Raw genomic sequence first — 23638 nt, 5'->3', positions numbered from 1 at the left:
GTACAAGGCATTCAGGTTGCTAAAAAATCCAGATTCAGTGATCTGGTGCTACAGGGGTATTATGAGGAAAGCTAAATGGTTCTCAAGGAACATGAATGTTATTTTTCAGTGGGTGGGTAGAACAGCTAACACCATAGTGGTTGGGCTAGCTAAACAAGGGGTATCAAGGGAACAGTTTTTCTGGGCTGCTTTTTAAACTTTTTGTTACTAGTCTGAGGTAGTACATTGTTGCTATTATGGAGAGGTACCAGCTCATGCCCCTCCTTTGGGAAGGCTGTATTGTAATATCTTATTGATTTTATTGAATAAAATTCAGTCATTTATAAAACAAAGTTGATAATTACCTATAAAAAACATGTTTTCCCAAATTATTTTTCTTATTTTTTCTGTATTCTTGAATAATATGCAATTCGGGGTATCATCTTACTAACTATACCCCTTGGGGCTCAGCACATTTTGGGCCTTGGTATGGTCTAGGGTCTAGATCTTGCTCTGATAGTAGGACACTGCTTATTTTTAGATGTGAATCAAAGGGTTGCAGAAGTGGCATATGGAGTTTCCAGTATCTGAACTTAATATAACATCCCCCTTTTGAAAGAGCTTTCATTGTTACCATATCTGAATTTTTTTAGTGTTTATTATTTGTATCATCATTAGTAATAACATTCTGTTCCGTGCTTTTATTTTTCAAGGTGATTTATGGGGACAAGCCGTATGTAATGTGTATCTTCTGTTCTGTTTACTGTTTTACTCTTTGCTGATGCCCTAGCGAAGCAAGGGCTTTTAGGTCCAAGATGCTTGCTTGTTTGTGTATTAGTCCTTGTTCCCTGATCCTCTATTTGAAGTTTGATCCCTTCTGCTGTAGCAAAGGTAAACCTTTTAGTTATTGTTTGAAAAATTGGGGTGTAAAAAATAGCACGTAAATTCCTTTGTTCTAGAGCCCTGGTTTCTCAAGTTCTATAATAATGTTTTTCCCCAAAAATGGGAGGTCAAATGTCAACAATAGTGCAGAATTCCAATAATGAAGACTTCTCCCCAAAAATGAGTGGCCAAATGTCATGAAATGCTACCTTTATGTTGTCATAAGGATGGTTTAAGGAAATGTTGACATCATGATAGTTGGTGTCTGGTTATATATAAATGAAGTAAAAGGAAATAGTAGAAAGGTGATTTTGTGTTCTGCTTGCTTGACCTATCCTTGGCATGGTATGCTGGCTGTACACACCTGTGCTTGATCATGGGTTGTTTTTTTACAGCTTGTCATTGTGCTTGATTTATTTTCACCAAAACTTTTTTCCTATATTGCTGGTGTACAGATATGAATTTGATCGTGTTGTAAATTGCACTGTTTGATCATGGACTGTTTTTCTTTTACAGCTTATCATTGTGCTTGATTTATTTTCACCAAAACTTTTTTCCTATATGCTGGTGTACAGATATATGAGACTATGAGTTGATCATGTTGTAAATTGCACTGTTTGGTCTTGGGCAAACTAGAAGGACTTGTTTGCTCAGAATAGAGTTGCTTAGTTTCATGGTTCTTCATCTTTTTTACTTGTATTCATTTGTGGATGATATGCTGTATACGAGTTTTGATCCATTTATTGCTAATATTATTATGTAGGGAATCGAAATGGATAATAAATGGTACGATAGCAGACAAGAAACATGCACAGAAGATAAACGGCCACATAGAAGAGAGGAGGTACGCACTGTCTGAAGTCTGAACAATGAATGCACATGACATTTTTAATGAGAACCAATGCAATCTGCAACATTTCATTGATTTACTCTAACCCTCCTGTATGATTTTGCATAGCTTTATTTTTAATTGTCATTCACCTGAGTGATAAGTTTACAACATGAATATTGGTAATTGTCCTGATCACTTTTGCAATGGGCTAAGGATGATCAGGTCTTTTTTCCTTTTGGATGAATATGATACCCCTCCCCCCCGCACCCCCGGTTTCAAAGTTGTCACAAGAGGCCATGAGACTGAAGACTCAATATTGATCAGAAATGAAATCATCAACTATTTCAGAGACTTATTCTCCTTGAATGGATGTTGGTTGGGGCCTGCCTTGGAGGTGTGGAATGGGCCCAGACTCACTGAAGAAAATAAGTGTCGGTTGGGAAGGGAGTTCAGCATAGAACAAATCAAAGAAGCAGTTTTCTCCTTACATGAAGACTAGGAGAAAAAAGCGGTCCTCTTTCTCTTTTTTCTTTTTTCCCTAGTGGCTGATGTCTTAGAAGCTTTTTTGTCAAAAGCAGTCTCATTGGACCTCATCCAAGGTTTTAAGGTAAGGGAAGAGAAAACTCCTCCAATATGTAGGTAGACAATACTATTATCTTTTTGGAAGCTTGAAAAGACTAACTTTTGAGTATGAAAAGGATTTGTAAGTGTTTTGAAGCAGTAGCTGATTTGAAAACTAATATTGGGAAGAGTAAGCTTCATTGCTATATCTTACCTCATCAGCTCCTAGTGGAATTCAAAGAAATTCTAGGGTATAATTTAGAGTAGTGGCCTATTAAGTACTTTGGGATGCCTTTGGAGGGAATCCAAAGTTTGTTGGTTTTGGGATCCAGTGATTGAGAAGAGAAAAATAGACACTGGGAAGGAAAACTATATCTCTAAATGTGGCAGATTAACCTTAATTAAGTCTGGGCTCTATAACCTTCCTACCTATTTCCTTTTACTGTTTAGAATGCTAAGGTTAGCTGTAGGATTGAAAAGCTCTAAAGCGACTTTCTGTGGGATGGAGGAGATAGGAAAAAAGATCATCTGGATAGATGGGAGTGGTTTGTAAGCCGAAGAGAGAAGGTGGTTTGGGTCTGGGTCACATTCCAGAGAAGAATATTGCTCTCCTTGGGAAGTGGATTTGGAGATTTCGAAATGATCAAGACTATCCTTGACTTGGTTAGTTGGTTTATGACAGCTACTTTCATTGGGTCCACCTAGGCTGGAAATTAGGGAAGAGAGGTAATATCTTTTGGAGTGCGGTTTCTCATGCTGTGGTGAGGAGCATTTGAGAGGAGCCAAATAGAAGAATTTTTGAAAACTGATGTTCTACTCTGGAGAGGCTGAAAAGGCGTACTTTGGTTATGATCTTTTCTTGGATGTTGGCTAATAATACCTTTTCTAGATTTAGCTTTGGAGATTTGAACAGAAACCTCCTAGAAATTCTTTACTCTTTAGTCTTTCCATTTAAGCTTCTTATTGAATCCCTCCCTTCCCCCAAGATTTGAGATCAGTTTCTTCTTTAGTTTGATGGATGTCTTAGGGGTTCTAATGATCTCCCTGTGGTTGCTAGCATTGGGGGAGTGGTTTTGAACTCTGGTGGCAGTCTGTGGTGGTCTTTTAGTGGCTCTACCTCAGCTTGAGTCTTGGATCAGAGGTTCAAGCGCTCCTTACTGGTCTGTGGATTGCTTGCTCCTTTCAGGCTTCTTCTATTGTTGTGGAGGGAGACTCCAGGAATGCGATTAGTTGGTTCAAATCTAAAGGCATTGGTCCTTGGGCACTTGTTTATCTCCCATAAGCTGTCTTTTTTATTTTGCAGTTACAGTCTTACAGATGGATGCCTAGGAAACTAAACCAAACAGATGAGAAGTGAGATCTCTGTTTTAGATAGCAAACAGGATGAGAAAATGGATAAAGCCTGAGTTTAGGTATGCCATCCGAGGGTTGGGTGGGCGCAAAGTGTTTTTTCTTATGTGTTTTTTGGCAAGGTTTGTTTGGTGCGGGATCCTGGAATCTTGGCAAGGGCTTCAGCTGCTTCTCCTTGGAAATCCATCCACAATCTGCTTTCAGTTTTCTCCCCTTGGATTAGGTATGGTCTAAACTCCGGTAACCGAATAAATTTCTGGGAACAACTTTGGGTCGGGGTTTCCCCTCTGAAAGACCAGTTTCCTTCCTTGTATGCTCTTTCAGACTTGAAAAATGAACCCATTTCTTCTTTCTTGGTCCCTTCAGCCTCCACTTCGGGCTTTGGTTGGAACCTTGGCCTGCGTAGGGCAATTAGGGACACTGACTTGGATAGCTTGGTCTTTGCTAGCCTCCCTTGAGGGTGTCTTCCTAAACTCTGCTAAGGAAGACACCTGATTTTGGACCCTTTCTAGCTCTGGTACCTTTTCTTGTGCTTCTTTCTTTGAAACCTTAACTCAGCCTCTTTCCCCCTTGGGGTTGTCCTTTCCAGTTTAGGAAATTTGGAGTAGACCTATTCCTCCTAGGGTGGGTTTTTTTTGTTGGGAAATTTTCCTGGAAAGAATCAACACTTACTTCAAAGAAAGAGACCCAACTATTGTCTACTTCCTAATAGATGTGCTCTTTGTAAAGCTAATGGGGAATCTGGCTACCACCTCATGGTCTCTTGTAAGGTTGCTAAAACTGTTTGGGAGTGGGTTTTCTCCCGTTTTGGGTGTTCTTGGTATCCTTCGGAGACTGTCCAAGGTTTGTTTTCTCCTTCTTTTTTCAGTTGGCCTAAGAAGCGGGGGAAGACTATGTGGAGGTGTATTAGGGCAGCGGTATGCTGGTCTTTGTGGGAAGAAAGAAATTCACGCAATTTTTCTGACAAGGAAAAACATTGGAAGATTTGTTAGACCGAATCCTTTTAAGAGCTGTCCACTGGCTAAAATCTTTGGAGCTGTTTTCAGATTGTCCTATGGATGACTTGCTAAGAAACTAGAAATAGATTGCTTCCACTGCTAGATGCAAGAGGACTCTTTGTCCGTTCTGGTCCCCTCCTCCCTCGGGCTTTATAAAGCTGAATTTTGATGGCAGCAGTGTAAGGAATCCAGGGCCCTCTGGGATTGGAGGAGTCTTCAGGAATGAGGAAGGGATTGTTACTGCTTTATTCTATTGGAGAAGGTGACTCTCTTAGGGCTGAGATCCTTGCAGCGCTTGAAGGAATTCGAAGAGCAAAAGAATTAAATAATTGCCGCTTGATTCTGGAAGGTGATTCGAAGGTGGTGGTTAATTGGTTGAAGACAGAGGACAGTGGTTTGTGGAACTTTAACAATGAGAAAAAAACAGTTCTTATGACTGGGTAGGGACATTGAGATTCAGTACAGCTGGGTGAAGAGGAGTGCCAACTCATTTGCGGATGGGTTGGCCAAGCAAGGAGTGAATAGGGAGGCTGTTTTTTGGGCTAGTTTTAAATTTTTCTTTGCATTCCCTGTGTTTTCTGTTTTTGGGGAGCCAAGTTATTTTATCTCCCTTTGTATTCTTTTTCCTCTCTTCTCTTAATTTAATGAAGATGATGTTATTGATAAAAAAAAGGTTTGTTTGGTGCGGGATCTGCAGTGTTTTGGTTGCTTTTGATTCTTCTAGTGATTGGTGGAAAGAGTTGCTGTGATATTTGTTTGTGTTTTTTTTGTAGTTGTATCTGGTTTTGTTTTTAAGGTGTTTTGTATTGTCTGTAGGGCTGTTTTTCTGTTTAAAGGGTTAATTTTGTTAGGGTGGGTTTGTTGTATTTGGGTCTGTTTTTGCTGGGTGATTCCTTATCACCCTGTTGTATTCTCTTTTCCCTTCTTCTATAAAGTTTATTTTTTATTTATCTTAAAAAAACTATATCAAACAGCTCTGATCTTTTGGCTAAATCTGGTTTGGGCAGGGATTAGTTGTACAATGCAAACATCTTACTATCACTTTGATAGGGCTATTGTTTTTTGCTGTTTTGCCCTATTTGATCGTACATTTCCTCATGTACATCCCTACCTTTTTCTAAAAAAAAAAAGAAAAGAAGTTTTGCTAAGTTTTAGATCTTCAATTTCTGCTACAATATTATGTAAGTTACTGGATTTTAGTGGCTCTACCTCAGCTTGTCTTGGATCAGAGGTCCAAGCACTCCTTACTGGCCTGTGGATTGCTTGCTCCTTTCAGGCTTCTATTGTTGTAGAGGGAGATTCCAGGAATGCGATTAGTTGGGTCAAATCTAAAGGGACTGGTCCTTGGGCACTTGTTCATCTCCCATATGTTGTCCTTTTATTTTACAGTTACCTAGGAAACTAAATCAAACAGCTTATCTTTTGGCTAAATCTGGTTTGGGCAGGGATTACTTGTACAATGCAAGCATCTTACTATCACTTTGATAGGGCTATTGTTTTTTGCTGTTTTGCCCTATTTGATTGTACACCTCCTCACGTTCATCCCTCCCTTTTTCTAAAAAAAGAAAAAAAGGTTTTCCTAAGTTATTTGATTTTAATTTTTTAGTGATTGTATCTGATGGGGGTAGAAGTGACCTCCAATTAAATCCAGAGGGCACGCCTCTGGCTACAAACTCCCACCTTGGAAGTTCCAGTTGTACACCCCCCTGAATGCCACCAGTCACAACCCTGGGATTTCACCCCGGGCCCTCTGACTGCCCTTTCTCTTGCAGGTGCCCTGCTGACCTCCAAGCTGCCTCCAAGTCTGGGTAGCGACTTTTGATCTTCATCAGTAACCATGTTTATATTTGTTTTTGTGGTATAGGCATATGAAGACTCCCTTGCTGAGGACTTGGGAGAGGATTTTCGACTTCCAATTGATCATAGGCCCACAGAGAATATTGATCTAGATAATGTGGAGCAAGCATCTTTAGACACACAACTGTCATCATCTAACATAGGCTTTAGGCTTCTCCAGAAGATGGGCTGGAAGGGGAAGGGACTTGGCAAAGATGAGCAAGGTATTGATTTACCAGACAACCAGTTGAAATAACTACTTAATATTCTATATAATGTAGCTAATGTCTGCCCTTGATTCCATAGCATGATTTGTCAATAAGGTTTTTCTTGTAAGTGTAGTTTCTTTCATTAATGGATAATATGCATGCCCATTTCTTATTTTCAATTTTAATATCACATGAACTTTGCATTGAGCACATGCTTTTAGCAATAAAATGTTTTTTTTTTTTTTGCACAAAATAACTACCAATATGTCTTTTTTATAGATTACTTTCTTTTAACAATGTTGATATTTGATACTAAGACAAGATGATTAAGCAAAACTCTTTCATTGGAATGGCAACAATCTTATGAGTAGCACCTTTCTCAAGACTAGTACTTTCAACATTAATGGTTATGGATCATGATATCTGGAAAGATATTAGTTTCTTCCACTAGAAATTTGTTATTTCTTTGATTGATCCTATATCCAAATAAAATTGATGCAAATACATTTCTATTTGTTGAAAGACTAGTACTTTCAACATTAATGGTTATGGATCATGATATCTGGAAAGATATTAGTTTCTTCCACTAAAAATTTGTTAGTTCTTTGATTGATCCTATATCCAAATAAAATTGATGCAAATACATTTCTATTTGTTTTTGCAATTTGCATATTTTCAATTCTAAGTTATCTATTAAAAGAAAAAAAGAACATGACAAGCTGAATCTGCCTTTTAGTTACAATTTCACACCACTATTGATGTTGGATAGAATATTGCTCAATTGCTGGCTTTTTTATTGGCTGGTAAAATGCAATAAGGTTGGAATAGATGGGGTATCTTCTTTCTTTCACATCAAAGCTCAGCTTTTTTTCCCCAGAGCTTTACCCTCGTGTGGTTTGGTTTTTGAACTTCTTTGATGCTGCCTTGGGAGCTAAAAGGGGTTACTTTTGGAAGAAACATTGCATTGGAGGCTGTTCTTTCGTTGAAGAACAATGTGTTAAGACCCAAGTCTCACACTCTGCCCACGACTCAGCCAGCCCATCAGCTATCCTAGGCAAGAGAGTGCACACATCTCCACCTACAAAGTTTGTTTGTTCTAGAAGGCCACATTACATTATTAGTTACTGAGTGAATTCTCAGGAGACATCACGTGTAATAGTATAAAATAACCACCTGGTGGAAACTATGACAGATTGGAGTTTTCCCACCCAAATTGTTCTTTCCCTCGTTCTTCTTTTAACTGTCATCTCCATTTTTTTGATCAGTAGTTTACCTGTCATCTCCATTTCAAGAGGAAGAAAAGGTTGCGCTTCAGTCCTAGGTGTTGAATTTGCAATCTGAGGATGATCTAGTATGGAAAGGGAACAAAAGTGGAGAGTTCTCAGTCCTAGGTTTTGAAACCCCCTTCCCAAGCCGGGCCATTTGGGGGACAGTGGCTCCCTCTAAAGTAACGTTTTTTTGTATGGGGGGCAGCCTTAGAGAAATGTCTCACCAAAGAGATGCTGGTAAGAAAAGGTTTTAACTGCAGTGATCTGAGATGTAGCCTCTGTGGTGGGGAAACAGAATCAGTAAACCACCTGTTCTTACACTGCATTTTTGCATCAGAGATCTGGAGCCATTTCATAAGAAGTCTGAAGTTAAGTTGGTGTATGCCAGCCTCAGTTAAAGCCTGTATGGAGGCTTGGCAGATCCGAGGGATGACTAAGAAAGTAAAAATTTGCTGGTCTTCTATTCCCTTAGCAATAATGTGGGCGGTGTGGTCAGAAAGGAATAGTAGGGTCTTTGATCTTAAATCCTCTACTGCAGCCGAAGTTATCAACTCTGCTGTAGGTTTTGTTAGAAGTTGGCCGTCTATACTTACTGAATTTAAGGGGGATACTTCTGATTGTAATTTTTTGAGGATGGACTTTTTTTGAGGTCCTTTGGTTTTGATGTGTACAGTTTCTCATGGTACAACGGACCTTTACATGAATACAATGATACATTACCTTTGCTCAAAAAAAGAGGAAAACGTCCCTTGAAGTAGCTCATTTTGTATTGGTTTTATCATCTGGTATCAGAGAAACAATCCAAGGATGCTGACTGCCAGGATTTGTGGGAGATCTGAGGGACATTAGGGTAACTCTATCTGCCATAGCTTCCAAGTTGTAGAAGATGTTTGCAATGTTGGAAAAGTAGAGTAACCTTGAATGGTCTAGCAGCAGAAATGCTTGAAAAGGGGAAGTTAACATTAGTTGAACCAACTAGGTTGATTTTCCAATGTTGGATATATAGAGATGAAAGGTATTTTGAGTTCCAATAGACCCCTGCATCTCAGTGAATTCCAATAGCTTCCATTTATTTATTGTAAGGTCATTTTCTGGCAATGAGAACTTGATTGGACTTTATGAAAGATGTGTGTATCAGATTCACCTTTGGCAATGAGAACTTTTACGAGTCATTGGCTAAACGGAGATAAACCAGATCAGTTAGGGATTACCAAATTGAATTTGAGAGAATTGCTACCCAAGTTTAGGGATGGTTGGAGAAGCCCCTCATTGGTTGTTTTATGGGAGGTTAGAGAGAGGACATATGTTTGAATTTGACAGAATTGCTACCCAAGTTCAGGGATGGTTAGAGAGAGGACATATGTTTGGAAGTGAAAGCTATGTAGCCAAACATGATAATGGCTGTGGTGGGCTTAGCAAAGCTCCATAAAGAGAAATTAAATCTACTGAAGAAAATGGCCAAAACCCTAGGACCTATTTTTAAGACTCCTTCAAAGGGCTGATCCATCACAGGGAAGAGCACCAAGAAGCTTTCATGGTGTGAAATGTAGACAGTAGGCCCAATGTGAAAAGATTTTTTGTAACAATTGTGACGAAAAGTTTGTTTTGTGACACTGTTGTAAATCCCAATTGTTGCTTCCAAATGGTTAATTATGTCCATATCACCAACATATATTCCTTATTTAAGTTTTATAAAAAAAAAGATTCCTTCTGTAAGTTGATGAACTGTTGGGGGAACTAGATGGGGGGTGGGGCTGTGGAAGTTGTAACCAAAATAGAGGAGCTTGGAATGGAGGTAAACTTCCATGAGTTCTCAATCCAAGCTCTAATTGAGCTTAACTGTCCATAGATCCTAAGAGTTATGGGTTGATCTTGGGCCGAAATGTATTTGTTCTTAGTGATAGCGACAACTCATTTAAGGCCATGTTTGGGAGTGCTTATTCAAAATAAGTGCTTATTTGGGTCGGAACCACACCATTAAGCACTTATTGGTATTTGGGAAATAAGCCCAAAATAAGTGCTTATTTTAAAAATAAGGGCTTATTTTTTAAGCCCAAAATTTCAGCTTTTTTAAGTGCTTATACAATAAGCACTTATTCAATTTTTTTCTTTGAAATACCACTTATCCCCAATCATCTTCCCCAAGGCCAAATCCTATATCACACAAGAGGAAGGGAAAAAGGTTACTGAGCAGTTTAACGAATTTGTTATACTACTAACAGTGAACAAGTTTATAAGTAGTTTTGGAACATGTAGAACATCAGAGAGGGTGAGTCCAAGAGGAAGGGAGGTGGTTCCTTGACCAGCTATGGCGGAGAAAGAACCATCAACAAGTCTCACCTTGTTCTGACCAAATAATAGATGATAAGATTGAAAACAATTGGACTTACCCGACATATGGTTTAAGGCTCCAAAATCTATTATCCAAGGAGAGTCTGAGGGATGTGAGGACACATGGAAAGCTGTGGAAGAATTATTGTTACCTGATGTAGACGCAAAAGGAGTCGGGGGGGGGAGTTGAATCCATCTAGCGGATTGCCCTCCCATACAACTCCAAATGGTCACAAAAAGAATTAATGATCTACCCTTGGACCAGTCACGGAAGGGCTCATGGTAGTGGTAGATGATTGAGGCTTTTGAGAGGCTAAGTTTGCTGCATTAAACTTCTTTTGACATTGCTGTCCCGACTTTTTATTCTGGTTTGATTTCTTACTCATCTCTTGGGCCCACTTTGGCTTCCCATGAAGTTCCCAACATGTATCCCGAGTACGTCTAGATTTCTGACAATGTGTGCACCATAGTTAATCCTTGTCATCAACTTTCTTTTGGAAGTCACTCTTCTTGAAGGAATTACCACCTCCCATAGCAACACTCCCTTTCCCCTCAGAATTATTCATCACATTCCGTTTGCTCTCTTCTAACTGTACTAGAGCATACACTTCTTGCACTGGTGGGAGATCTTTACTCCCCAATATCTGAACCTTGATAGATTCATATGTGGAATTCAGCCCTAAGAGGAAGGCAAACACCTGCTGCTAAGAAACCAGAGACTTGTATGTTTTAGCATCTGCATCACATTTCCAGTCTATGTTCTGATAATGATCTAGTTCTTTCCAAATAGAGGTCAAGTCTGAATAGTAGACGGAGAGAATATATAACTGATATATTTTAGCATGATGCCGTTGTTCTGAATATGTAGATTTAGCCTTCTCCCATATCTCATGAGTTGTTTCTGCCCACACAAAGGTCTTTCTCACTTGTGACAGCATGGACAATAACAGCCATGACATCACCATGCTGTTTTCCTAGTCCCACCTATCATGTTCCACACCTCCAGATTGTGGTTCTTTAACTCTACCATTGATATACCCCACTTTTCCCCTTGCAATCATGTAGAACTTGATTCCCCTTGACCATTCTAGGTAATTGAGACCATCAAAGGGAATCACAACCATGGGAAACTCATGTCAAAGCCTGAACTCATTCCACTCTGACTAGAGGTCACACCAGACATACCAGAATCCTCAGAAGACATGGTACTTAATTTCAGTTCAGTCACAATTGAGTCAAAGAGCTAGTTCTCAGTTCAGTTCAGACTCATAGTTCAGTCAAAAAATTTTAAAACCTTAGTCCAGCTACAGTTCTAGGCACAAAAAAATTCTTGTTGTCACACATCATAATCAAATCTGATCACACATCACTTGTTCTCATATTTCAATCCTACTGAACCAGTTCAGATGTACAAAACTTATCAAAAATCAGGTTTGACCAGTCCCTCCAAACAATTTTCATCAATTTTTCACATGACCACTGAAGTTTCAATAGGAACTACGGAAAGAAAAACTGCTATCACTGCAGTTACAGATCATGCAGACCTGAACAGCCCACCTTTCAGGGCACAAGAAGGATCACTCGATGCACATAGGCTGAGAGGAAACACTCTCACAACAGCCACCGGTCATTAGACCCACATAACCCACTCACCTGGGTATAGAAGGATCAATTCGATCCACAAAGTTGAGGAGAAAAGAAAAAAAAACCTTTTATAGTATTCAACTTCCCTCCCCTTGGTGTTTTTTGGGCCCACGACCAAGAGGGGAGAGGAAGAATCACACATCAAGCCTCCTCATGTCAATCAGAAGTCCCTTTTCTCTGATTCGATCACCAATGGACAAAGAAAGCAGCTATAGAAAGAAAAGGATTGATTACACTTCTTCTAAGACTTGATTTATCGCTTTGATACCATGTTTTCTTGGTAAACACGCAACAGGATCTCGGAATAGTGAGAGAAGTGGAGGGAGAAGAGAGAGGAGAGAAAAGAGAAAAAAGGTTTTGAAGAGAAAAAACCTCAACTGGTGGCGCTGGCCTTTTTTGATATTTATATTAGGGTGGCTTTGATACCATGTTTTCTTGGTAAACACGCAACAGGATCTCGGAATAGTGAGAGAAGTGGAGGGAGAAGAGAGAGGAGAGAAAAGAGAAAAAAGGTTTTGAAGAGAAAAAACCTCAACTGGTGGCGCTAGCCTTTTTTGATATTTATATTAGGGTGACCATTCAAATAGTAAAACAATGTAAAATTACATATGTGCCCTTGCGTTACTAAACTAAAGTAGGACTAGCTTATTCAACAAAACCAAACTAGCAGAGTTAGATAGAAGGTGGGTTAGAAGTGTGTGGAAATCAAGAGGAGTGAAGTGGACCTCGACTCCTTCCTGGGGAGCTTCTAGAGGTCTAGTTACTCTATGGAGAGAGGATGTGGTGGAATCGGTTGAGGAACTCATTGGAAGGCTTTCTGTGTCTTTGAAATTTAAAAGCTTGGATGATGGGTTTACTTGGTCTCAACGGATATATATATGGGCCAAATAATTATATAGAGAGAAATGAGTTGTGGGAGGAATTATATGGAATTTAATGGTTTTTGGGATGGCCCTTGGTGTTTGGGGAGAGATTTCAATGTCATAAGGTTTTGTTATGAGCCGAATAACTCTTGTAGTGTTGTTACCTCTAGTATGAGAAAGTTTAATGACTTCGTTAACACATGTGCATTGAAAGAGATACCTTTGTTGCAAGCCAATTACACCTGGTCCAACTTTCGGGAAAACCCTCTTTGTTTGAAATTGGATAGATTCCTTTTTAATGAAGAGTGGGAAAATCATTGGAGGGATTTGTTGGTCACTCTAACTGTCCCCTTCCCAGCAATGGGCATATGTGAACCATTTGCTATAGAAACTCTGTCTCTACCAGAGCACAACTGATAGGAACTGAAAATGGTAGGGGCATTAGCCATATGGTCAGATGCTCCTGAGTCTATAATCCAGGGAGGTCCCTCCTTACCTGAAGCGGATACAATATTCACAGTTGCATACGAACTACCTATATGTAGTTGGCTCCTACATTCTGCTGTCCATCTGGAAGGTTAGAGCTGGGTGAATCTTTCTTACTCATAAGTTATCCAAAGCTCTCCAATTCTGTTCTCACTACTGCTACTGCAATGGATTCCCAATCAATTTGGGAGAGAGGGGCTGAAGAGTCTCTTGTAGTGGCTACATTTGCATTTCCCTTCTTGTTTCTTATCCGAGCAGGCATAAGATTTGGATGAAGCTTCCAACAAGTGTCCTTGGTATGCTTAGACTTCTTGCAATAATCACACACCAAGTCTTTATCTTCCCTTCTAGTCTCACTACTCCTCTGTCTCCATTTAGCTTAGGTTTTGTTGTACCAATCATAGCCGACTGGTCAATCCCATGCTGTCTCAGCATTACATTCCTCCTATTCTCCTCTCCAGAGACAAAAGCATAGGCTTGAGAGAGTGTCACACCCTCCCTAGAAAGAATATGCTGCCTAGCAATATCAAATTCAGGGTTCAGCCTTGCCAATAACTCAAAAACCCTATTCCTCTCTACCAGTTTGTGATAAGTTGCTATCAAATTCAGGGTCCAGTCCTGCCAATAATTCAAAAACCCTATTCCTCTCTACCAGTTTGTGATAAGTTGCTATCAAATTCAGGGTTCAGTCCTGCCAATAACTCAAAAACCTTATTCCTCTCTACCAGTTTGTGATAAGTTGCTGCATCATTTACACTTTCCCATACCACAGTTTCTAAGTGATCTATTTCCTGCCATAGGGTTTTCAGCATGGAGAAATACACAACAAGAGGTTTTTCTCCTTGTTTCATACTTATCAACTGATTTCTTAACTGATAGGCTCTGGCTTCATTTTGCTTCTGAGAGTAGGTTTCGGTCACTCCATCCCAAATCTCCTTAGCAATATTAGCCTATAGGAAGATTTTTGCAATATGAGGTAACATAGATTACACAGCCAGAACATTACCACGTAATTCTCTTGCACCCATCGGGAAGAGTTTGTATCAGGTTTCTTCTCCTCCCTAGTGAGATACCCTAATTTTCCATGGGCACCAATAGCCATCTTAGCTAATTGTGCCCACTCCAAATAATATCTACCATCAAGTTTTACTGTAGTAATGATCCCAAACCCAAAAATATCACTACTACCTCCAACACACAGTCCCACAGTACCGGTAGATTTCATCTCGGTATTCCAACTCTCCATTTTACTTCAAACAGTTCAACAATAAGAAAAAATAGATTGAAGACCTTTAAAAATTAATTTAATACCACTCACACAGAAACCAACCCTTTTAGAAGAAGAAAACCCTAACTGGAGGGAAATCTCTCTCCTCTCCATGCCTCCCAACAGAGAGAAAAGTGAATCGATCACTTCAGGAGGCCTAGAAAATTTAAGAAACCAAACCGCCCTCTTCAGAAAATCAAAAGAAAACTAACAATACCTGGGCGCCCAAGATCAGATCAAAAACAAAGAGTCCAACTTTTCTGTGACTCTTCCTCGTACTCCAGTTCTTCCTGATTTTGATGTCGAACAGTAGATCACCTTCTTGATGTCTAGATCCCACCAAAAACTCCAAGAACTGGGCAATCTATTGCAGATTGATCAGCCCTTTACTACTTCATGCAGTCGGCTGATCTAGGGCTGCATGAGAATGCTTCAAGAAACCCTAGCCGATGCTCTGATACCAAGTGGAAATCTGCTGAATTAAAAAAATATGAAAGAAAGTAGTTTCTTGAAGAGAGGAGAAGAAGAGAAGTTGAAAGAAAAGAGAGCAATAATCTGGCCGCCCTTATAGAAGAGTACAAAGACAACTATGCCCTTATAGGGCGGAAAAACATAAAACAGCATATATAACACTCAAAAAACATAATAAAATTTGGACTCACATAACTACTGTGGTCCCCACCTCTTATCTAACAACTAACATAAAAGATCTACTTAGAAAAACATCATAACACTAATTAATCTTCAACAGTATTGAATCACACGCCTTGTGTCCCCATAGGGGCTGCAATTAATTTTTCTTGAGCATAGTACAGCACTTTCCAGCAACTATCTAAGAAATCTCCTCCAAAGTCGACGGGAGCCGGTAGTGGGACTCGAATCCGCATCTCTTTTGGGACTACCCAATTTACGTACCAACTGAACCACCACAGTTGGCAGTTTGTTTTCTCATTCGTGCATGCATTCTAATACTATTTGCAAGGTGCCAAGGTGTTTGATGATGGTCAACAAAATTTGGATGCATTACCTGTTAAGATAACATAAAACAATTTATAAATGATTATATTGAACTTTTCAACTATTACTAGTTTACAATCTGTTCCCAAAATATTAATGTAACAACACTCCATTTTCTATTATCTTACTATTTGTACTCTTGTCATTTTAACATGGGGGTTGTGTGCAGGAATAGTTGAACCAATAAAAGCTGGGATTAGAGATCCAAAGTTAGGAGTGGGGAAGCAAGAACAAGATGATTTTTTCACTGCTGAAGAGAATGTTCAGCGAAAGAAACTTGATGTTGAGGTAGAGGAGACTGAGGAGCAGGCAAAGAAGCGGGAGGTAGGTCATATCAAACCAATAGGTTTGTCTGTCATGTTTGCCATTATCAGATGTTCTGAGGTTGATGCTTTACTTTTTCTGAAATGTACATCTAATAACAGAAGGCAGCATATAGCATATATGTGTGTCTTTTGACGGGAATTGTATATGTTAAGGGAACATCAACTTTGGAGAGTCTTGAGAATTTCCTGCAGTTTTTATTACCTGGTGGCTTCTACTGCCTGCTTCGTGCACATGATGAAAATCCAGGTCATAGCAGAACGTGAGCAGAAAATTCAAACTGAGGTGAAAGAAATACGTAAGGTGTTTTATTGTGATCTCTGTAACAAGCAGTACAAATTGGCCATGGAATTTGAAGTTCACCTTAGTTCATATGACCACAATCACAGAAAGGTAAGGTTCTTTTGTGGGTTCAAGAATAGATTGAAAAAGTCATATATTTCTTAGGTTCTGTCCTTGTCTAAATCTAATCTGGCAATAAATACTTATCATGCTAACAGCGGTTCAAGGAAATGAAAGAAATGCATGGAAGTAGCAGTCGTGATGACCGGCAAAAGCGTGAACAACTACGTCAAGAAAGGGAGATGGCCAAGTTTGCTCAAATGTATCCATTCATGTTTATTGCGATAGTACACCTATATTAAGCTATTATGTGTGCATAAATCCCCCTTGTTCTGTTCTAATTTTTTAATGATTCAGATAAATCATGTTTTGAGTTTGTTTTTTAACATCCAATTAGAGCAGATGCCCATAAACAACAACATCAAAATGATCAAGCAGGGGCAACTCCTACTACATTGAGAAGTGCTACTGCACTGGCAGATCTGAATCAGCGGAAGACATTGAAGTTTGGATTTTCCTCCAAGACTGGTTCATCCAAGGTATGTGAAGCAGCATTTTTTTCTTCACATATTTTCTGTATAGAGTCAGAAATGTATACAAAGTAGCTGTAGGTACAGGCTAGACCCTATGACAAATGCAGCATAAAAAGATTTGTTATAAATAACATGTAGAATTACTCATAAAAAACCTTAGGATTTAAAAATGAAATCCTTCTATCCTCTCTTTGGATAAAGATTTTGTTCTGTAAATGGTGTACCGTATTTGTATCTGAGTCATTAACATGGCATCCACCACAAAATCTCATTGGTCACCACCTCATAAGATTTTTTTTTTATTCAAGTAACCTCATAATTCAGAAATTGAAGCATCTTTGTTTCTAGGCATTTGGAATAAGGTAGGAGATGCTTCACACAATAGGGTTGACATTCCAATCAAGATGCCTATTTCCATATTTACCTCCTATTATCTGCTTCCAGCACATATTGTTTCATTGTCAAAATTCCAAAGCCACTTTCCAAAAACTTTGTATACTTTCCTTGGAGGTATAATGCTAAGACCTACACCTTTGGTGGTGGTTATCCTACTCCCATCCACCGGGCGTATTTTCAAGGCACCAAGTATAGGCTACGGGAAGGGGGGGTGCCTTGTGGCCTAGGTCATGTCTTTTTTTTAATGGAAACATAGAATCCTAGGGTAACTCACTAGGTTCCATACCAACCAGCAAGCAATTTTTTTTTTTTTTTTTTTTTTTTTTTTTTCTGATATCTTTTGAAGGGCTAAACAACGGGGGGTAGCCCATAACCCCCCGCCCCCCAACCAACCCAGGTGCAGGCGGGATTCAATCCCAAGTCTCCGCTACCACCGACATGGGACCTTACCACCAGCTGGTTGGCACCTTGACCAGCAGGAGACCTAGTAATTATTATTAATCTTCATAAAAAGTATGCTTTATATTGAAGCATAGAAAATCAGCATATTCATGAGAAGAAAAAGAAGAAAGAACAGAACATTTAGAAAATATAAGGGCTTAACCCCTGTTTATGTCTAAAGACAAGTAAAGAAGGGAGAGGGAGTGTCTTGGCACCTAAGGAATGCCCGGCATGTCAAATGGCTCTATAGGGGCATGCTTATTCCGGTCAATTGGATTAGATCTTCCTATAGTCTGGCAGATGGACTGCTAAGCAAGGGGTTCAGAGACAGTATGTTTTGGGCTCAACTGTAATGTTTGGGGGGTTTAGACATCTGGTGTCTTCTGTTTCTTCCACAATTTTTTGTTTCTCTGCTTTCGTTTAAAATTAATAAAATCCTTTCATGTGTTATTGATAAAAAAAAAGAAGAATGTCTTGATTGCAAAGAATTTACTTTTTCGTTTCTGGTTCAGGTTTTGTTGTCTTCAAGGATTAAAGACAGTATACACACCAATATGTGTGTTGATTGAACCCTACCAAAATAAGAAAATAATAAAGAGAGACTAGTATATAAATCCACAAAATGAATAATTTAGTCTAATACTATATATTTTATTATTATAAACTAGAAGTATAAAGAATATAAAGGTATTTTATAGCACCATTTACAAAATGGATAGGCACTGAAGTGAGGCGGCCCTCCATGGGCACCATGTTGCCTAGGCATTGCTTTGACAACTATGGCACAATATGGTATTTCTTCAATGTGTCCCCCATGCTCATTCTTTTCAAGAATCTCAGCCATTGATGTGGACAAAGTGGAGAGAGAAATAATAATCAAGGAGATTGCATAAAGCACTTCTTACTTTCTTAGCAAACTGAGCATACATCCTTTTGAAAGCAATCCTTATTTCCATTCGACTGGTTTTTTGTCCAAACATTTTATCTTATCTCTGGATCCCAACTTGCCTTCAATTTATAGTTAGCTCTTAATGTAAGCCCCTTTGCTTGGTGTAATGGTTTAGGGGTTGTATTTCGAGATACAGAAGGTGAGGTACGGGCACTTTATTCTGGTCCCATAGAGCAAGGGGATCCACTGATAGCAGAATTAATGACTCTGCTTCAATGGCTGAAACTTGCAAAACAGTTTGGATTTCAAAGGTTAGAAGTGGAAGGGGACTCTCAGGTGGTGATTTCCTGGACAAAATTTCACAGCCAAACCCCTTGGGTTTACAGGCCAAGGATTAGGGAAATTGAAATGATAACAAGGGAACTGAGTGTTACTTTTAAATGGGTGAGAAGAACTGCAAATGGCATGGCAGATACTTTAGCCAAACAAGGGGCAAACAGGCAGCACTTATTTTGGGCTAAATTGTAAGGCTGATTTTGGGGGATTGCAACTCTAGTTGTATCTGTTTACTCCGATGGTTGTGGGTAAAGTATCCACAAATTTGTAAGCTCAAATTTCATATTATGATTAATGAAACTTCTGCTGATAAAAAAAAGTGCAGCAGTGTGGGCTCAAGTTTGTGAACGGGCACTCTGTAAAGAATCCCAGATAACCAGAATTTAGTAACTACCTTTTTGGTTTCAGTGGAAGCCCTAGGCACACCCAAAGCAAAACCAGATTTATGGAAAAAACCTTAAAAACAAGGGATTTTAAAATGTGAACTTAATAATGACTGATTTCAAAGTGGGTTAAAGAATATCAATTTTTATTTTGTTTAATTAAATCAGTGATTTAAAAGGCGCACCTAGGCGCACAGGCGAGGCGCGTTTTGGGGTATGTGCCTTGCCCGGGTCTTAAGCGCACCCCTTTCAAAAGGCATGCCTGGTGTGCCTGATGCACCTTGCGCTTCAGTCCAGGCATGCACCTTTTTAATTTTTTGCGCTTTTTTGCTGTTTTTTGAGAACTCCCTATTTGCTAATATTGTTCATTCATTCATTGCAATAAAATATCTTCTTAAAAGGCAATGAAAGTTGTAAAATCATTATTTTTTATGTGAGAAATAAGAATTTCAGACCCTAACATAGACTTGTTCGGGCTTGCCTCGAGGGGCATGGTACAAAGGCGACTCATAGAATCAAGAATGCAATATGTTTTACATCACATTAGCTACTTGAAGCAATGCAATTAAAGAGAAAAAGAGATTGTGGGTTTTACATGCTTGAAAATGCTTTATATGTTTGCTTTTATTTTAATTTTAGATAATAGGTTTTTTAAAACATTTATTTTAAAATTTAAGTTTAAAATATGTTTTGGTTTTTTTGCATTTTTAAATTTTTTTTGGCATTTTGTTTTTGATTTTTTAGTTTTTTTTTTGTAATTTTGCGCTTTTCTTAAAAAGGCATGTGCCTCAGGTGCAAATTGGCCCTTGCGCTTTTAAAACATTGAATTATATACCTTACTTTTTTCAAAATAAAAACAAGGGGTTTTAAAATAATAGGGCTAAAACAAAATATATGCAATGTGAACTTAGGACTAGATATTAGGGTACACTTGGGATTGGAGACCAAGAGATATCTGAATTTTGACCAATTCCATTAAATTAGTTTGGTAATCCATAACAAAGAAGAGATTGAGGATGTTGCCCATAGAATTAGAGTCAGATGGACAAATTGGAGGGGCTCATCTGGAATTTTATGTTGTAGGACAATACTTCTTAAACTGAAAGGAAAATTTTATTAAATGGTTATAAGGCTGGCAATCAAGAAATAACCTGTCTAGAAAGTGAGTGGGGGAGAAATGCAAATGTTCAGATGGATGTGTGGAACAACGAAATGGATATGATCAAACTTATTTGATAAAACTTAGTAACATCATCATCATCATCCATGCCTTATCCCAACTATATGGGGCCCATAGTTTTCAAGGCGCCAAGGTGAGGTTAGGCGACTTTGGGGTGCCCAGGCGCCTAGCCCCTCGCCTAGGCGACTTTGCCGATGGATTTCTACCCTTTTGAACTAGTTTTTTTGGGATTTATGTATTCTGCATTTACTTTTGTGCTTGGAACTTGAAAGAACTGAAGATTTTAGATCAACAATACATAGGGAACAAATACTAAAATAAAAGAAGAAAATGAAAAAGAAAAGTAGGGGGCGGAGCCCCTGTTCTAGACCCAGAAAATCTGGTGAAAAATATTAAAATAAAAGAAGAAATATGAAGAAGAAAAGAAGGGACGGAGCCCCTGTTTCAGAAACCAATGATGAGAACAAAAAAAAAAGCTGAAAAAATGGAAGAAATTAAGAACAAAAGAAGGGGGCGGAGCCCCTGTTCTAGACCCAGAAAAGCTGGTAAAAAATATTAAAATAAAAGAAGAATATGAAGAATAAAAGAAGGGGTGGAGCCCCTGTTTCAGACACCAATAATGAGAAAAAAAAGCTGAAAACATGCAGGAAATTTAAGAACAAAAGAAGGGCGCGGAGCCCCTGTTTTAGTCCAATAAAATGATTAAAAAAACTTGGAGAAAAGATACAAAAAGGAAGAGGAGAAAATGGGGCGTAACCACTTTTTTAAACCAGGAAATAGAGGACAAAACTAAAAAGAAGAAGGGTTAACTCACCTTGACTTTAGAGGACTGTGGGAATGATGGAGGCTGTTCTCTCATCTTCCTCAGGTCGATACTTCGATTCTATTGTCAATGTGAAACCCTCGAAGATTAACTTTGTTTTTACTTTCCTCAATACAAAAGCATGATAACATGCAATAGGTTCTATTATAATAACTAATACAACCAATAAAATATTATATATTTTATATTTTTTTATTAAATAAATATTTCTATAAGAATGCGTCTAATATAGTTGGCGTTTGGGCGAGGTGTTCTTTGAAAAGCGCATAGTCGCCTAGGTGACGCCTAGGCACAACTATGATGGGGACAACTACATGAATCCTGTTTTGTCAATCTGTTCTATTTAAAGCCATATCCACTGTTAACTTATTAGTGCCTAAACCATTTCTATTTACTTCTACTCATCCTTTTCGGTTTATTCCTAATTCTTTTAGCCCTTTCAACTTGTAACAAATCACTTCTCTGACTGGAGTAGTTGGTGGTCTTCTATTGCACATGACCAAACCATGTTAGTCTACTCTTCTCATTTTATCACTTATTAGAGCTTTTAGGTTCCTGGATGGCTTCATATTTTTTGATGGTAAACAGTGACTTTGATTAATGTTCAAGGAGATTGAGTATAACTGCCACCTTCATAAGCAAGGTGACCGCTCAACACAAATTAAACACGCGCCCAAAATAGGTTCTCCCTACTAACTCCTTGCTTTGCTAAAGAATCAGCATTTGCATTGGCTGATCTCCTGGTCCATTTAAAACAGACCTCCAGCCCTTGTTGGGCGAATAATTTCCCTTACAGGTTGTCCAAGGGATCAAGTGCCCAAATTGTTTTACTGCATCCATCCTATTACCAATTTCCAATCTCCCTCCACTTCCAATTGTTGGATATCTAGTTGTTTAGCCATTTTGAGCCCTTGTAGAAGTGCCAAAACTTTTTCTCTAAGAGTCTCCCACACCTATTGGGGTAGAAAACAGATCCATAAATCTTTCTTCTCCATCCCAATTTCAGAGGGGCCTAGATTATCTATAGAGCTGCCATCAAAGTTGAGCTTTACACCCACAATTAGGAGCAGGTTGCTATTGTTCTCTAATGGAGACAACAGTGGTTTGTTGAGCTACAGTAATGAAAAGAAAAAATTTAAATGGCTGAGTAAGGATATTGAGGTGAAGTACAGCTGGGTCAAGAGAAGTGGTAACTCAATGGCTGATTGGTTAGCTAAGCAAGGGGTGGTTAAGGAATTTCTGTTTTGGGCTAATTTTTAGATTTTTTCTGTCCTTTTTGTTGTTGGGGAGTTAAGATAGTTTACCTCCCCCTTTCTGTAATTAAAGTTTCACAAATCTTATTCATTAATAAAGCTTATTGTTATTATCAATAAAAAAAAGCTTATTGTTATTAATAAAAAAAAGGCATTGGGCCTGTTAGGATTAGAGCCAAAAGGTTGCATTAACTCCGCGGTCTACTATGTGCTTATTTGCAAATTCCTTAATGCAAATCATCTTTTATTATCTCTGATAGAAAGCCATTGTGAAGCCATTCGGGCCTGGAGCTTTACTTTGTCCATTAAAAACATTGCTTGTTTAATCTCTTCCTCAAAATTCCTTTTTGCCCACCTATCCTTTTGCTTGGCCAATGCACCCCTTCCACTACTGAGCTGTCATTCAAAGGCCTCTTATAAATGGATTTGAAGTGGTCCACAAACTTCTTGGCTATATCATCCTGATTGGTAATCACCCTCGCTTTTACCTCTAATTTGGTCACAAAATTCTTCCTTTTTCCAATTGCTAATTTGTGAAAGAATCTAGTATTCCCAAATCTTCCTTAATCCACCTATGCCTTGAATAAGCATTGGAAGTGCAATTGCAGCAGCAGGTTTGTACTAGTTGGAACGGCACGATGATGGTGACTCGCACATTGCTCTTTTAAACGGATCAACAAAATGGAACACAAAATATAAAACCAGGAAATATCACCAATGATGGGTTGGTAGGGTGGACGGGAGTATCGTTTAAATTGGGAAGTGTGGACAGCAATGGGAAGTAACTGGTAAGGCCTTGAGTAGAGACAAACAGTTTGGTTGAGATAAAAAGTCGAGGCTTTAAAAAAATCTGCAAGGGGTTAATTGGTTGGCAAAATTTTTAAAACTGACCTGGAGAACGAACCGGTGAGGGGTCCGGTTCCTGGTCGAACGGTCCGATTGTTATAAAAATGGCCCGTTTTTATAAAAAAAATAAAATAAAAAAGGGTCAAAACCGTTCCAACAGTTCGAATGGTTAATCGCTCGGGTCAGTGGTTTACTGATCAAAATCAATGGTTTTTGGAGAAAATCTGGTTTTGGGGAAAAACGGAACCGATCACTTGACCGGTTTCTGGTTTTTTCGGTTCGACCGTTCGGTCAGGTTTTGAAAACCATGCTGGTTGGTGTTGAGTCCTGGTGAATCAAGCATGTCCTTGGCAGCAGTGAACCTAAAAT

General features: G+C 38.8%; 1 protein-coding gene across 1 annotated transcript in view; it reads left to right on the top strand.

The window, feature by feature from the left end:
• The window catches only part of LOC104607181 (uncharacterized), a 32072-nt gene that overhangs the window by 6457 nt on the left and 1977 nt on the right, over positions 1 to 23638 (top strand). The window contains exons 2-7 of the mRNA XM_010272746.3: positions 1625 to 1705; positions 6467 to 6662; positions 15693 to 15847; positions 16097 to 16240; positions 16348 to 16451; positions 16587 to 16728. Of these exons, the coding sequence (XP_010271048.1) occupies positions 1634 to 1705; positions 6467 to 6662; positions 15693 to 15847; positions 16097 to 16240; positions 16348 to 16451; positions 16587 to 16728 (813 nt within the window). The 5' untranslated portion in view covers positions 1625 to 1633. The remainder of the gene's footprint in view (positions 1 to 1624; positions 1706 to 6466; positions 6663 to 15692; positions 15848 to 16096; positions 16241 to 16347; positions 16452 to 16586; positions 16729 to 23638) is intronic.

Source organism: Nelumbo nucifera, chromosome 3, assembly GCF_055504915.1.
Source record: "Nelumbo nucifera cultivar China Antique chromosome 3, China Antique-T2T, whole genome shotgun sequence".
In the NCBI taxonomy this organism is placed as follows: Eukaryota; Viridiplantae; Streptophyta; class Magnoliopsida; order Proteales; family Nelumbonaceae; genus Nelumbo; species Nelumbo nucifera.
Note: the sequence above shows the minus strand (reverse complement) of the source record. Positions and strands in the feature narration are given on the sequence as shown.